This window comes from Coniophora puteana (assembly GCF_000271625.1).
Source record: "Coniophora puteana RWD-64-598 SS2 unplaced genomic scaffold CONPUscaffold_4, whole genome shotgun sequence".
NCBI lineage: Eukaryota > Fungi > Basidiomycota > Agaricomycetes > Boletales > Coniophoraceae > Coniophora > Coniophora puteana.
The window spans coordinates 2505673-2522241 of NW_006913056.1; the positions used below are offsets into that span (position 1 = coordinate 2505673).

The window sequence follows — 16569 nt, forward strand, 5'->3', positions numbered from 1 at the left end:
CTAGTCCTGAGCACGATGTTTCTTATGCGGGCGTGCAATTTCGTTTGCATCACTAGAGGAGGTTGAGACATAACTCCAGATGGAACAAGAGTAAGACATACCGTGAACGCGAACGCGAACGGCGACTGGAAACGTTCATATCAGTTGATCTGAAGACATAGCCTGTGTAAAGAAGTCTCAACATACCGACGATTTGGCGATTGATAACTACATGACGTATGATGAGACTTCAAAATTGATGTAATGAACGTGAAGACTTACTGTTGTACATGCGATTGAGCGTGATGAAGCACTCGAGAATACTCAGATGGCGATCGTTCATTGCAAGGGTAATAGTCGAAACGTTCAAGGCGGCGAGACGAATGCTGGGAGCGAGCAGAAGAAGGCACGCGACGAGGCTGACGACTTGACGGACCGGGGGTGGGTTCACGTTGAGGAGACCTGTACCTTGGCATGTAATAATCGTAACGGTCGTGGCTGCAATGAGAGGGTTAGAACATATACAACTACATGCATTGCAATACTTACTGCTTGGAGTAGCCCCGATAATCCGGCGACGACGACGACCTCAACAGAGAACGGCGACGCTTGTCACGTCCTCGGGCAGACGCCCTCGACGGAGAGCGGTGAAATTTGTCGCGTCCTCCGGCAGCGTTCTCACCATCCCGTCCCCGGCGCGAAGGGGAACTCGACAGACTCCTGCGGGTACGCGAGCGGCCTCTGTCTTTGGCACGCTGAGTACCACCGTCTCGGGAGATCTCCCGAATCGAAGGCGATCGACTTCTACAAGCGCGGGAGTGGCCTTCACCACCGACGCGATGGTCGCCGCCAGCAGCTTCACCTCGAGCCCGCGAGGAGGACAGAGTGAGGCTCCGCGAGCGACTCCTACCTTTATCCACCTCTGCGTGAGACGGCAGGCTATCTTCATCCACCTCTAGAACCTCAGCATGGGGTGACAGCCGCTTTCTCGAGGCCAACGGAGCCGACTTTCCACCCCAGCCGTCGGTCACCACCGGGTCAATTCTCCCGGCACGACCAGCTGGTTTGCCCAAGGCTCCTCTGTTCTGCGAAGGGGGAGGTGGCGTGACTGCTGCCGAACGTTCCACAGACAGAGCTGTGCGCTGCTGGGCTGACGCGCGCGGGATATCCTTTGAACGAGGGAGCCGCATCTGAGGCTCGTCAACTTCGTTCTTGGGTACGTCCGAGTGAGCCTCAGGCTCAGGTGACAGCGTCGACGAGTTAGTTATGCCGGTTTTCTTCAGCTGCCTCTTCATCTCCCTCGTGAGCTGCCTTGCCTTGTTCGACTCCCGTTTCTTCTTGCTCGCGCGCTGACGCTCTTTCTCCCTCTCCACCAGGCGCTCGCGTGTCTTCGCCATTTCCTGTTCTTCTTCCTTGAGTGTATCGCAGGCATATTCATAAAGATTATCCGGCCCCATGACTTTCATCTCGGTCATGAACTTCGAGCTCGATGTGATGAAGCGGACCGGCTCCCCTTCGGTGTTCCGAACAAGGACGATGTCGAAAGCTTCCTCTTTGTGTTCGTCAATCAGAGCCTTATCCTCTATAGCAACGATTAGCAGAGTGAAAAACAGAAAAATGAAACAGACTGACCATCGTCCATAGGGACGAGTTTGAGTGTCTTCTTGTCGGCTTCATCGATGGACATCGACTCTGAGTCCACGTTGACCATGTCGTCCTCTTCTCCACCGGGCTCAGGCACATCGTAGGCATCTCGCATAATCGAACGCATCCATGGGCATACAGCAAGCCTCATCTCCTGCAGGTTCAAGAGACCCGGTGAGAAATCTCCTGGGAGAATGTCGGTGAGGGCCCAGTTGTAAACAACAAGTCGGTGCTTGAACAAGAGGTTGGGCAAGTCGGCCCATTGGATGTGAATATCCTTGTCGGAAGATTCTACCTCGTAAACACCGCGTGCCTTTGTCTTGCGCCGAACTGCTGCCTCGTCGCTAACGCCTGCATCCGCTGGATATCCCGTCAACAGTGTTCGAGAGCACATAAGTCACATACATACCGAGAAGAGTTAGCCACATCCGCGTCCAATTACGCGCAAGGCGCTGAAGCAGCCCGTCCCCCTTCCCTCGCTTTTGCAAAGCACGCGTCAACTCGAGGCGACGGCTTTCGAGTAAAGGTTTCGGGACCTTCCGCTGCATGTTCAACTCTCTATGACTACCCCAATCAATGAATACGTGAGGTTCTTGAAACAGTCAATTTCTCTCACCTGACGAGAGTCTGGACATGGTGCAGTATGCTCTCTATATCCGCGTTGTGCTCGGTTGCCAGTTCATTCAAAAGGTCGTCACCGGACCAAGCGCAAGAATAGTTACGAGGGGCAGCATCGGGCCCAGTGTAGAAAAGAAGGCCCATGACATGGATACCGGTGATTACCTTCCACATACGCGCCTGCAAATAAGTCAATCAGCGAGTTGCCATGATAAGACATGGAATCGACGTACTGCGGCACTGAAGGCATCCCTTGCCCGGTTCATCTGGCTGACCCTGTCCACAGCGTCCATGTTGGCAGGAGATACCTCGTCGTTGTAGTAGATATGAATCTCGTCCCAAATGGGATGCCTCTCGTTGATGCAACGCTGAATTTCGGCTTTGCTAAGCTTTGCAAGATCCTCTGCTGACTTCCCCGACGATATGGCACAGCGGCGCAAGTAGTCCTCGGAACCGCGTAGTGTGTACGCGTCGACCATCTCTGCGTTCGGAACGGGCAGCGCGGGATCATCAATGTCTTCGACGCCAGTCGGTTCTTCTGAGAGTTAAAATTGCGGGTCAGCCAATGTAAGAAAAAATAGCAGGATTGCTCGACCTTCTACAGCGCTGTTCTGGGTACCCCACCACCACTTCTGAAACTTATTCCACATCGACACCTGACGGTAAGGTTTCAACTCCACACCAAGATGTTTCCAGACGTAGTCAGGCCTCTTCTTGATGCGGAAAGCTGAGGTCCAAACGGCCTTCATGATGGTGTGGTCGAGTTCAACAAGATGTTTCTCTTCCTCTGCGCTGAGACGACCGGGTTTGACCGGCCAGTCCACAAACCGGCAGGACATGATCCGTTCTTGACAGGAGCCCACCTCAGGAGGAGGCATGCCGACGAAGATGTCCTCGAGGGTGGGCAATGATTGAGAAGGAGCGGTGTTGGCGCCTGAGGGACGACTAGCACGATTGGTTGCAGCTGGCGTCTCAACCGGCACCTCAGTGGAGGGCAGTGGGGACGGAGCAGAGTCACCGCACGAGGGATTGTCGGTAGGCAGCGATTGAGAAGGGACAGGATACACGTGCAATGGACCATTGGCATGATTAGCTGAGGCCGACATGTTCCTAGCAGAAGGTAACGCGGAAGATGCGGAGCCACCACGAGAGGAATTATTGGTGCCCTTCGTTTGAGCCTTGATCTTCCCGTTGGAGAGACGACGTGAAGCTGCGATATCCTCGGCCTCTTCCCACTCGTCGTCGTCGAGTTCTTCACTGTTGGGTGAAGGTGGGCGTCCCTCGCGGTCATTCTTTTGCGCCTTGTCGATTCTCTTCTGCTTCTCGGTAGCAGAATAGTCGCTGTCATCAACCGAGTCCCCTGTAGATACATGAGCACTTACGGTAATGTAGCATATTGATGGCAAGGTACTCACCATCCACCTGTCCGCCGGATTTTGCTCCCAACTGGGATCCGCCAGCGCTCTTGTCCTCTTCAGCCCCCTGGTCCTCCTCGCTCCCACCATGTTCATCGCCTCCATAAACATCGGGCCTGTGGTTGGATGCTTCTCCGCCGTCGGTTCGATGCGCCCCATGAGGTGGCACGGAGATAGACTCTACGTCGAGCGGGTCTCCAGCGTCCAACATGCGCTCGGCTTCCTCTGCGTCCTCCTCGTCAACCCCTGCTCTTGTAGCTGCAGCAATTGCCAGGCTTGGCTCTTCCAGGCTTGGCTCTTGATCTGGGACCGCGGGCTGAACCACGTCTTCATCAGCATCTCCCTCCGCGTCCTTGTTACCCCAATCCTCCGCGTCCTTGTTACTCTCCGCGTCTTCATCCTCCCCCTCCGCATCCTCGTCTCCCTCCTCCTCTGCGCCATCACGGCAGCTTGGCGACGGCGCGGCGTTGGGATGGCATGGGTTTTCTGCGCAGATACATGAGCATCGATAGGACAGTTAAGATGAACTAGCCTACCTTCGCGAGGGAGGTCGTCGATAGAAGTCGTACCAGTCGTCTTCGTCTTCGACGTAGTTAGGGTCTTTTCTTCGTTGGATTGGCTTGGGCCATGGTCTGTCCTATTGACCTTACCATGTATCAGCAAACATATAATAATATACAGAGATGCCTGCTCACCGTTGCAGGCGGGGGACCCGCCGTTTGAGTAACTTCGGCCTGGACGTTACCCTTCATCGTGTTAACTAGAGCTGACGACTTTATGATGAGAAAGGAATACTTACCTTCTTAGAAGAAACAGACTTTGAAGTGCTCGCTGCCTTCTTGGACCTGGTCGCCTTGGTACCGGTCTGTAAGCGGGATGAGTGCAACAATAGAGAAATGACGACCAAGACATACAAGGGTTCGCGGTATAGGAGGCGGCTTGACGGTGCGGGTCCTGGTGCTACTGCGAGTGGGCGCGGAAGCGGCGGAGGCCGAAGGTGCTGGGTGAGCGGAGGCATCGTTCCTGACCGCAGGCATGGTACGAGGCAGGGTAGAGAAGCGTCGGTGACCGCAATCAACGTAGATCGCGTCGAGCCAGATGACAAACACGTAGTTCGTCAATCGAAAGGGCTCGAACCGGTGTTGTCCGAGATCGGTAAGACAGTCTGCGATGGGTGTGCGAAGCAATAGGTGGAAAACGTGAAGGGAGTGGTTGAGCTCTTATATCCCGTTCGTGAGTGGTCTGTGCGCATACCTGGACCATCCTTTCCCGCTAACCGGTTTACGCGCACGCGCCCGCGACTGAATGATCATATTAGGTTTATGTCACCGACTTCCAAGTCATTCTCACTCACCAAAAGTATCATCACAACGAGGGTCAACGCCGCGCGAGAAGTTCTTAATGACAAATGAGACGCGTGTCTTCCAAACTTAGGTTTATTCCCAAACAACGGTCCGATGGCTAGGGTTCTTCCGCGGTGGTTAGCACCGTGGCTAGCAACTGACTGCTGATGTTGCGACTAAATAAAACATACAAAATTTCTTGCGTCCAGACAAGAACCTGGAGACAATGCATGAACGTGAGGCATGAACTCTCTGACCCCAAGGAACGGACCGAAGACACAAATGCCAATGCCAGTTGGCCTAACGGCCATTGTCATCTGCGAAACGTTCTCCAGCTAGGCCACGAGTCGGCCACGGGTCGGCTCGCTCAGGAAGAATCCATCACTGGGATATTGAGTCCGTGCCATTTGGAGGAAGGCACGCTTCCAAGTAGTCATGCAGAAATGGAGATGCGAACGTACCGGCAAACCTTACCTGTGTAGTGACATAATTGTAGGGGGTTCTGTTTGATAACGGGGAAAACGAATACTATGTCAGTCTCAAGCAGCTCACTTCACGCTGCACAACGGAATTTTAAGTTAACTAGCGACCGAATAATTGACATGTTCGTACCAAGGCAAAACAGCGACAGTTCACTGCGCATACGACCGTGGAATAGAGGTACACGGCGGGCGCTTGCTTAGTTCTAGAGTTCTAGACGCGGTCATATGGACATTGAGCGGGGCGGCGTCTGCTAGTTGGGGTGATAACTTGCGCGGATGCTGTGATTGATTGCGCCGTTCAGGGGGTGACTATGCCAAAGGATGTTCGCAATACCTATTGTAGATTCGTAGACGCGGCAAACTCATTCAAGCCGACCATGGAGCAAACCGGAGATGAATCCTTTGGGGATGTGAGGCAGAAATATTCAAGGCCGACGTACGGACATCAATCATGGACTACGTAAGGAGATAGGGTCCCATCGGTACTACTGCAAGGTACCAGATGAAAGCGGTATCGTCGCCAAGGAAAACACGGGCGACGGAACGTTTGAGCGACAGTGGAACAAGGAGAGGGAGGGAAAATGGCCATAGTCTACAAGTATTCCACGAGGTCGCACGAACGGCATCTTCGAACTGCTTGAGGACATGGAGAGGGAAAGGCGGTGGCATGAGCAGCCGTGGGCAGTGGGATAACGAGCTTGAATACATGTTGCAAGGCAGAAGAGCCAGGGAGGTTACCGTCAGTAATGGGGGTGGTCGGGGCATGCAGAGGGTAGCAAGCGGGCGGACGCCGCCGCCGTGCTTTCGTCCGAGTAGTACGAGCGGGCGGATGACGCCGCCGTGCTTTCGTCCAAGTAATACAGGCGGGCGGACGACGCCGCGGCGCTTTTATTCAAGTGACGTCAGCGAGCGCTAGCAACAGAACGGTGAAGTACATACTGATGCTCGCGCTTAGATTACAGTTCTTAGGCTCCGATATTGAGTTGCTTCGCATGGTACGAAGGGCGTAACGGTGCCATATGCTGAGAAGTCCGATAACGAGTAGGTGCTGTACAGGCAGAGTGGGTGCACAATGAACTAATAAGACTCAATCATCACGCTGCGTGATAAGGAGTGGATGATCATACGCACTGGGTAACGAGACAATGTGCAACCGCGGGACATGAGACATCATGTTTCAACAGCGGCTTTGTGATTCCTGGTCCACGTGAAGCATATGAGCTATGCTAGTTTGGGATCAGCCGAATTATCGCATTGATCTATGTGCCGACTGCCGTAGGGAGAGTCGAAGTACTCACAGCTATGGGTAAGACCGAAGACATGTGCCAAAGGCCGAGTGGGAAACCGAGGACTTGCTAGGATGATGGTCAGTACTATTGAACATTGTGACGCAGCAGAAGTACATTCGTGGTGCGAGCTATGAGGACGATGATCTGTGGAACTCACCATATGCCTGATTGGAGTGAAGGCTGTTGCCAGCGTGAATTGGGAGGACGAACGTTCGGCTGGGGTCCTTGGCGGGGACGATGGGTGTCATTCGAGGCTTTTGCTGAAGAATTTGGTGTCTGAGTTAGAGATGTGCATTTGATTCGCATGGCGGATGGGTTGAGAATAGTCAATCAAACTCACCTGCTTTACTTGTTGGTCGCGCGCTGTGGCAGATGGAAATAAGGTATGTGTCGACGCGGCTTATCCCAGGACTTACATTGGATAGCAACATCTCCGCCACGCTTCAGTGTCTCTCATCTTCCAAGCAAAAATGGTTGACAAAACGATCGTCTCGGGATGACATCTGTGGATGAAATATGCAACAATTGGTCGTCCAATCCTCGCAATGTCGGCGGGTCAGCCGTGTAAGAGGTTGGAGAGGGAATTAAGAGTGCACCGAGCTATCAAAATAAATCGTATTAATTAGGACCCTTCAGAGCGATGTAACGCCTGTTTTTCTAGACTTAACGACATTAGAATCAGCCTATGTGACAGAAGCCAAAATCCCACCGTTTTCCAAAGCGTGCAACGGGGACGCTCATACAACCGGAGTGAGGAGCAATAGACCAACTCACGGACATGGAGTCCGCGTAGATGTACCGGGTTAGCAAGTAGCTTCCCTCGGTAGGAGATGAGCAACTCGTAGTTGCCCTTAGGTATGGACGGTAGTTGAGGAGGGGCCATTGACGAGAGCAGTGTTGCGGAAGTGGAATCAAAAGCTGGGCGACGAGCACCGAGAGAGGGAAACGGAGGAACGTCGACCAACAAGGAGGGGAGACGTGAAGGAAGCAGCGCGAGAAAGAGAGCTGGATATGTGGCCTTATAAGTAATGAGCCACATATCCAACTCCGGCTTCCGCATATGGTAGGTCCGCATAGCAACTAACCAAAAATGGAAGCTGACACGAGGCAAATTCAAGGCCCGCAAGTCGTGTGAACTTCCCTTGGCATCGAAGCGAACAATTTCTCTGCTTTCTCCCATTAACCCCCACCACCAAGTCGCTAGCCCATCGCTGCCTCCAGTAAGTACCCGCCCTTGTGTTCGCTCCGGCTGTCGTACTAACATGAAGGTCCTGTAGATCTATCCTCCTAGAGAAGCTCCCCCTCGAAGGTAAGCCCTTTCTTGCATCGACGCGTCCATCCTCTAACACCGCACATCGTCCTACAGGCACCTTTGGTCTCACCGCGCGAAGGTAAGCCGTCATCGTACCTTCGGAGGCCTGGTAATTGATGCCGTTCTTTTTCTGCGAGAAGTCCATCGCATCTGTCTCCGTCCCAAGTAAGTCCCCGCAGTCTCTCTTCGTGAGACGCCACTGATTCTCCGCCTTATGCAGGCCTTTAGTAGGTAGGTCCTCTTTTCGTCCTCCATTGCTTTTGCCTGCGTTCTTCTCTTCGTGCAACTACGTGTTGTACACAAATTGGCCATGGCGCTACGCGCGTCCATGTCATTTGCCCCTCTGACTTCGCGTTCTGAGGATTTTGTAGACACGTAAATAGTGACATTCGACGTTTCTTGTATATGATATAGATTCACGTTCAGCACGCATCCGCTATTGCAGCTTGCCTTGCGCACCAGGACACATCGTATAAGGACATCTCACCATCGTCAGCAGCCCAAGGTGATACTCTCCTCATCGTCTTTTGCATCCTTGTTACTGATGTTCCTTATTTTATTTTTCCTCTTTTTTTTCGACGGTCGCTCAGATGGGATCAGTAGGATCCGAAATTGCCGACCTCCACGAGTTGTTCCCCGTCTCTGAATACCCGTATCCGGGCGACAACGGTGAGCACAACGTGTTCTTTCATAGGCCGTTATCCTCAATAACTTCTACGCTTAGAGAGCTTGTCTTTTTCCGACGCGGCCGCCATGGGCAAGTTCCGAGAATTCATTATCACGTCCCCCAACATGGAGGAGATCTATGAGCCCTTCGTGTTCGAAGCAGAGGAAGTCAAGGTTCGCGCCGACGGTCGTTTTGGGGTCATAGACCCATTCCAGTGGCCCCAGCTCTACTCCCAGCGATTCGAGTTTGCGGTCTGTATCCAGCGCAAGGACGTGTTCTACGCCAACGAAGTGAAGTGGGCTGCCTGGCAACACCTACACCCCGACGACATCACCAAAGTCCCCGGGCAGCCACATCTCCATCAGCTCAAGCACGGTCGGTACGACCGCCTCTGTGAACTTGTGAACCAGGTCGTGGAGACGGTGACCCATTGGATCCAAGTAGAACGCGGTGGTCGTCCCCATCGAATCGCACATGCACTTCGCAAGCTGCGCAATGCACTCCAGCAACTCAACTCCCCCATGCTCCGACGTGACATAGTCGCCCTATACGCTGAAGTTCAGCGTGGTTACCTCAGCATCAGCGCCTTCTTTTCCTATCTGCGAGACGCATACCCTATCATGCGGAATCCTGACTTCTACCCTGCACACGTCAACAGGCGGTGGATGGGTGCATTCACAACAGACCCTGTTGTATGCGAGCGTCTGTACTTGGCTGGCGTCCCAGTTTGGTTTATCCGCCTCAAGTCCCAGATTCCACGTAACATCAAGATTAAACGCCGGGTCGCATTGACTCATCCTGAACATATTGTACGGATCAACTACTACGACGAGCGCGCGCATATGCACCCTTTCCCTCCTCTTTGCCTCCCCATCAAAGCTTGTGACGATCGAATCAACCAAGTGCTTCAAGGTTACGAGGCAACTAGCTTGGAAGGCGTTATGCAGCTTCAGGAGCTCCCTGCGCAGGGCGCGCCAGGATACGGGGGCAACAAGCGATATAAGGTCCAGGGACGTCACGCCGACAAGACATTCTGTTAGTTTTACTTCTCATTTTACACTACTATGTTGATCGCTCATTATTTTCCTTTGGCAGCAACTCGCACTACTTGGTATGTGGTGGCGAACGAATATACACCGCACGTACCCAGCCTCTGGTCAAACGCTCTGGAGACGGTTCTTCTGAATCATCAGCGGCAGGAGGATATACGAAAGTCAAAAAACCAGCCTGCCTTCCGACCGACCGATCTTGTCTCGCATGGACATCGCTTCCCGGACCCTTGCTCATTGGTCACGATGGACGACCCCGAGCGGATGACTCGCATGATTGTTAACTGGCTCCAAGTCCGTAATCGACGTATCTCAGACGTCAATCAGAACCCCTTCGTATCCCAGCCAACGGGTCAACACTGGCGTGATCTCCTCGACGGCAAGATCATGGACAACCTTCCCCAGTCCCAGAATAAGAAGCAGGACAAGAAACGAAAGGACCGCGAGAAGGGCAGAGAGCGGTTTGGCCGTGACGTCATCACTATCCCGCAATCTGGCAGCTTCTGGGAGGAGAACGATACGATAACCTGGCAAGGAACCGTCCTTCGGCCAATCGATCTGGCGAACGAGCATCATTGGGTGAAGATGATTGTATGGGAAGCCGCCGAGCTCAACTTCCGGTTCGAGCTTCTTGCGCTCGACCATGTCATGGCCCAGTCCTTGTGGGCTCGCGATCCTGAGGGTCGCAAGCGGGAGGTGTCTGCAGTGTTCCCCGGGCACGGTGGATTGACACGGCAGGGCCAGTTCTTGCCTGACACAGAAAAGGATGTTGGACTCAGTAGCCGTCACCCGTCAGCTGCCTCCGAAGCTTGGGAGAAGCTAAGAGTGCTGATTTCTGTGTGGGAGGGGGCTAGTCAGTATCCCCCCATCGCGTGCAAGACGCTCGCGGACTTGTCCGCGGCGGCTTCGCCGGTTGCGCGCGCTTACATCGAGGCCTTCCACTACCAAACAGGCAGGGCCCCCATTGTACCATTCGCGTTCCCGTTCCCTTGAGGAGGCGCTCTGGTCCACTGTCGCTGTTTCTGATCTCGATGTTGTCATATGCTTGTTGTTCGCATTCCTTGCTTCATTAGTTTTCATTCTACATACATACTACGTACGCCATTGCCATTATTTACTTCGTTTCTGGATAATCATCGCGGACTTCTTGTAATACAATGTTTCAGTGCTTTCTCCCTTGACAATCCATGAACTGGACTTATGAATATGCGATCGCTGATTATTACTTTACAGTAATGGCAATACGTCGACCTACTCGCCCTAGCAAGAATAAACGGCCTCACGCCGTCGCAAATCGGCATCGGAGTGCCCACCCTTCGTCATCCCATATTCAAACACAGCATACCTATGTCAGAGATGATGAAGCCCCCTCTCGTACCGCTAGAACACGCGCCGGTCCCTCGCTTCTGATTCCACCTGTGCATCGACCACTCGTAATTGGTCGAAACATTCAGTTCATCCAACGCAATGTTCCTCAATACCAGCGTGATGGCGAGCAGATCCCGGCTTCTACCAGTACTTCGCCAGGAAAAGCGACCGGGTCTGCGACAGTGCAATTCGATTCCATGCCAGACCTTGATCCTCCTCCTCGCACTTACCTGTCGACGTCTCATAAACGTCAAAACCAATGGCAACGGTGGTCGAATGACGTCATCCCGCTCCTCATAGATATATACGCCAATTACATGGCAGGGACAGATGGTCTTCGCAATCCCACTGCATTAGACATGGACCCCAATAGTGATGTGACCTGTTCTTGTCGCAAACGGGTCATCCCAGTCTTATGTTTATCATTCGATTGTACGTCCTTGATTTCACTGACGTCTCTCAAGACACTGACGAGATTGTTCCCTTGTAGCTTTGACGCGCCTTCATCTGCCTATCTGCCAGTGTCGGTCTGCCCCTGTTCGCCTGCTTGCAAAAGGGTTTTTTGCATGCGCCCCGTTGACCCCTTCCATGGCAGTCGATATCTGTTTGCTAGAATTCGTACGGCTTCTCTTCACGAGACTCATGCCAAACACAACCGGGTGGTGCGAGGCGTTGGAAGCGTTCATGTTTGGTCTTCGTTACAAGCTAGAAACCCGGGTACGTAAAGTGCAATTGCGCTATAGTATATCGTGCTCATTTCGAACAGGAGAACCTTCGGAGGCGGTTCGCCAATGCCCTCCACTGGTACTCAATCCTCCGGCTTTCAACTCGAGATGCTGTCAACCGCTTGATCAACGGCTATAGGCCGTCACTTCCTCCTAACGCACCGTCGGCATATCTTCGGTCTCGCTGTCCCCTTTGCTTTGATGGATCAGTGACGCGCGTGGAAGGGGAGCCCGATTACATTGTGTGTCTAGATGCATGTTTTACACAGAAGCGTACTCGCAATCCTCGCCAAGCAGATACGGACGATCCAGGTAATCCTACTGACACTTTTTTCTTAACCAAAGGTGAAGTTTCGGCCATGGAAGAACGTGTGGAATCTCTTCGCCCGACGCGTTCTCAAGGGAAGGGTACCGTGGCGCCCTCTAACGATAAACTTGAAGAGGGTATGCGAGTCCCTACTTCGGTTTTGGATGGGTGTAATGACGCCTTTGTGGCGGCTGATGAAAAACGAACAAAGGCCAGTACCCGCCTTTTTGCCGATACCGGACTCATGGCGCTGGTTTGTAGGCATGATCGGGTCCTATGGTTCTGCAATATGACGTCGCCCGGGGAGAAACAACATTACGCCCTCGCGCTCCTTGAGAAGCTGTTCAAGCATCTCCCTGCAAAGAGCACCGTCGGCGCACTTTATGACGTTGCTTGTCAGTTAGAGAGAAGTTGTCGCAAGTTTGGACTCCTTCCCGCAGACATCCTGTCGAGGTTGTCCTTCGCAGTGTCTGTATTCCATGCCTACGGTCATCAGTGGCCATGTCAGCTCGTTTATCATCCACGCAAGCGAGACGGGTTTGGTTTCTCAGACGGAGAAGGTTGTGAAAGACTTTGGAGCGCTCTCAAGTTCCTTATCTCTGTCTTGCGAGTTTCTGGAGTAAGTTTTGTTGGATATGGTTAGCTATGACACTCATTGGCACTATCTAGTTCAATCAACGTCTCTTCGTGCTTGACAACCAAGTCAGACATCTCGACGAAAAACTTGCGCTTAAGTACGGCGAATGGTTACGCACAAAGTGGGCCAACTGCCAGTCAAGGAAGGCGCATGCTCTCGCGGGTGTACTAGCGTCGAGGAAGACCCGTGCGCAGCTGAGCGCAGCGTGGATGGATCAGGTCCAGTATCAGACACGACCACTCCCTCGTAAGCCCTTCATTTTTCTGATTTTTTTCGGCCGTGACTAATTTTCGTGTAATAAAGGAAATGTTCGTGCTGCGTATGAAGCAGACTTCGCGAAGCTTCTGGCGCTCGAGAACACCGTAAAGACGCACAAAGCAGATGTCCAAGCTTTGGAGCGCTGGCTCGTCTCCGATAGCGCCGGAGATCCAGTCGACATCAATACTCAGCTGATGACGGCTCGGGACTCGCTCACCAAGTCAACTGAAACCTTGCGTCGTCGAGTCGCATCTCTCGGCGCCCCGGCTCGTACTGAGTTTCGCAAGCTGAAGAATGACGTGTATCTTCAAGCGCGTATGGAAGCTCTCGCCATCAAGACTCGTATCCGCGAACGCTTGCGCCAACGCAAGTTTGAGATGTCGAGGGTTGTTGATAGACCTTATCGCCCATCACATAACGGTGCGTCAGCTCCTCCTCACTTTAACTATCATTTACTTATCTACGCATCTGCAGAGGATAACCTTGCTATGAACATTGAAACGTCACTGAAGAAACGAGAGCCCGCTATCAAACGTTTAGTCACGCGCTACAATTCGCTATGCTCCGACCTTGAGCGGATGATAAAGGTTGGCAAGGCACCCCGCGGAAGTAAGCCGCCCTCGCGGCTGGTCACCGAATCCATATGGAACCTGGACGTTGACGACGATATATGGAGGGATGTAGGGTTAATTGAAGACCTTGAGGCCCCGCCGGACTGGCTCTCAAGCGAACAAGTTCGATCAGGGATCCGCTCGGCCTTGGAGCTAGCCCGGTGTGAAGAGGAAGAGCGCAGGCTATTGCGCGAACGCGACGGCATGCAGATATGGTTTGCTGATGAATGGAAGGCGGTCAATGATGCATGCGCGAGTCCTGGTGCGTTTCACGGCAACAACTCTAGTTCTCATATAATTTAATACCATCTTCGTAGATTCCCACATGCATCACTTCTTCCGACGCCAAAAGGCTGAGTTGACGCTGTTATATTCTGAGTGGGAGCCTAAGGTACGCCATATCCCATCTAAGGTGTCGGCACCATGGGGCCCTAGTGCCGAGGATATTGCAAGAGTGCAGGAAGACGTTTTCTTACCAGAAGTTGGAGATCCCGAATTGAGGGAAACGCTACAGGGTGGGGGAGACAAACCAAGTGACGAGCAATGCGGTGAGGATGAGGATGGAGATGAGGATGGCGAGGGTGAGGGCGAGGGTGAGGGCGAGGGCGAGGGCGAGGGTGAGGGCGAGGGCGAGGGTGAAGGCGAGGAGGACGGTAATATGTTTAGTGTTGATGATGAGGATGGGGATGACGGGTGGGAGGATGACATGGACATGGACCAAGGTGATGCCATTGCCGCGCTGGAAGATATGGCAATTATAAAGGAGTTTGAGATGGATGACTCGGACGAGGATTTCTTCGAAGAGGCTAATCCTGCCTTCTTGCCTTCGTCTCCTATTCTACCTTCTAGAAAGCGGATGAGAACCTAATGCATTCATTTGTCTTGCTTGCATGAAATCTGCGAGTTCTCTGCATTCAATGCCAATCTGAGCATCAGACATGACTTCAAAGACAAGACTAGCTTTGGAATATTCTGTGAAGTGACCATGCTAAACATGCATGCGTGGAATACAGAAATCCACATATCTGGGACTCCTCGCCTCGTTTCCATGAACAACAACATATGTGGATGAGCATGTACTACTCACCATACATCTGGAAAATATCCGTCAATGCTCAGCTAGTTATCTCGTATGTAGTGGATGTCCATCCACATGCCTTGTTGACGAACACCTTGTTGGCCAGACACCTACTTGACGGTGGGCAACCGTCCATATATCTTGCTTGTACCACTGGTGCATCCTCCATATATCTGGTATATCTAGTATATTGCCCACCGGATATCTGGTCCGCAGTCAGTAATGGTCTAGACATTGTGTTGACCACATATGTTCCCGACATACATGTGGTTCAGGATTATAGCCTGTCCATATGTCTCGCCTATCAGGGACTTTGTAAGCTTGTTATATGATATACCGGTGGTGATGTCATGTCAATATATCAGGTATGTATGATCAGCACAACAAGATATCTGGCCCCAGCAGAATGATATTCATTAACCTTGCTTTCTTGCTGAAACAGGAGGTACTTAACCAAATCAAAGCCAATAACGCGAAATAGTTTTCAGTATACAATGTTATGAACTGATTAATAGATCAATTCATATACTCTTATCCTCTACCCACACTTTACCTGATCAATGAAACTAGATGAACAGTCTCAGTACTGATCCTTCTGATGCATGTCAGCTGGATTCATGGCATATATATATATATATTACCAGTGTCCTACAATAATAAAATAAAATATCAAAGTGGCTCACAAGCCATAGTCTCCATGACCATAGCCTCCATAGGCTCCTTGCATTCTATCTGAGTAATGCCAGCATAATGTTATACTGGATTATATCACCATGGGTATAGCACAGGAATGGACCCAGTGACAATAACACACCCAATCAATGTGATGCCCTAATTCAAAGTTTTTAATTTACCAGCACAGCTACTTGCTAAGACCTAGAAGACAGCTTAATAGTTATTAATTCAGGCTCCTGGCAATGTAGGAGCTAAAAAGAAGCTGCCAGACCGTCAATAAAGTGCTCAGATGAAGCCCCTTTCAAGCTATATTGACCCCGGACACCCTGTGACCTGTCACAGACTTGGCACTGGCAAGATATCCAGTACCGAGTGGGCCAGATGGGCCCAGGCTACCAAGATATCTTGACGACTGACGAGTTAGATGACTGGTGTCATACCCCACATGTACCGGACATGTGGGGAGAGAGACCCTACCTACCAGATAACTGTACCATCAAACCCCCTCACAGGCCCAATTAATTGGTGGGAGGAATTATCCCTAAGAGGCCCGAGATATGGGGTGACTGAAGTGGTGCAGTGGTATCTATAGATGGTGTCAGATTTACGTCTAGTATTCGACCCTTTACGGCTTTATTGGTTCATCCAGAAGCCTCCTGTACGGCGATGTTCCTCTACGAGGTCTACAAGTAAACACCGCCTTCATACGTCTATTCTGGCGCTAGGTATCCCATTGGTACTTTTAGCGCTTACGCATTCGTGTGGCTCCGCGTTCATCGCATAAGGGCCACGTTCATTGCTTACGTAGCCGTCCCGCATTACCGTGGGACTTGGACTGCATAGTAGTTACGAATACAGTAGTGACTTCACACGCTCCTGTCATATATATACAGTCGCTACCATGAATATCATCTAAGTCTTCTCTCTCCACCGAACGACTACTATCGTCAGCCTACCAGCTACCAAGCTACTAACTCAACCTTCAACACTAACTGCCCGGTGAGTTCGCGCTCTCATAGACTTCCTAGCTATACTCGCGATCGTCCTTTGTCAGGTTATGAGCCCCGCGGGGCGCGGCGGAGCCTAGTACCTCAAGGCGGCTTAGTATGCCA

At 52.0% G+C, this 16569-nt stretch overlaps 3 protein-coding genes across 3 annotated transcripts; 2 read left to right on the top strand and 1 right to left on the bottom strand.

Moving 5' to 3' along the window:
- CONPUDRAFT_152406 (uncharacterized protein) lies at positions 1–4693 on the bottom strand (the record flags this gene model as incomplete). Its single annotated transcript, XM_007768966.1, has 15 exons — positions 1–125; positions 187–207; positions 262–365; positions 448–477; positions 529–1561; positions 1612–1983; positions 2033–2187; positions 2240–2421; positions 2475–2779; positions 2837–3601; positions 3657–4142; positions 4193–4301; positions 4352–4402; positions 4456–4521; positions 4571–4693. 15 exons carry the CDS (start codon positions 4691–4693, stop codon positions 1–3), a joined length of 3927 nt encoding a protein of 1308 aa, XP_007767156.1.
- A 3105-nt stretch (positions 4694–7798) lies between these two features.
- CONPUDRAFT_152407 (uncharacterized protein) lies at positions 7799–10791 on the top strand (the record flags this gene model as incomplete). Its single annotated transcript, XM_007768967.1, has 9 exons — positions 7799–7833; positions 7889–7990; positions 8048–8079; positions 8137–8161; positions 8223–8247; positions 8303–8309; positions 8686–8751; positions 8807–9784; positions 9845–10791. The coding sequence occupies 9 exons, from the start codon at positions 7799–7801 to the stop codon at positions 10789–10791; spliced, it is 2217 nt and encodes a 738-aa protein (XP_007767157.1).
- Positions 10792–11363: 572 nt separating this feature from the next.
- Positions 11364–14572, top strand: CONPUDRAFT_53099 (uncharacterized protein; the record flags this gene model as incomplete). Its single annotated transcript, XM_007768202.1, has 7 exons — positions 11364–11583; positions 11657–11883; positions 11933–12817; positions 12868–13081; positions 13139–13513; positions 13568–13966; positions 14022–14572. 7 exons carry the CDS (start codon positions 11364–11366, stop codon positions 14570–14572), a joined length of 2871 nt encoding a protein of 956 aa, XP_007766392.1.
- Between the last annotated feature and the right edge of the window lie 1997 nt (positions 14573–16569).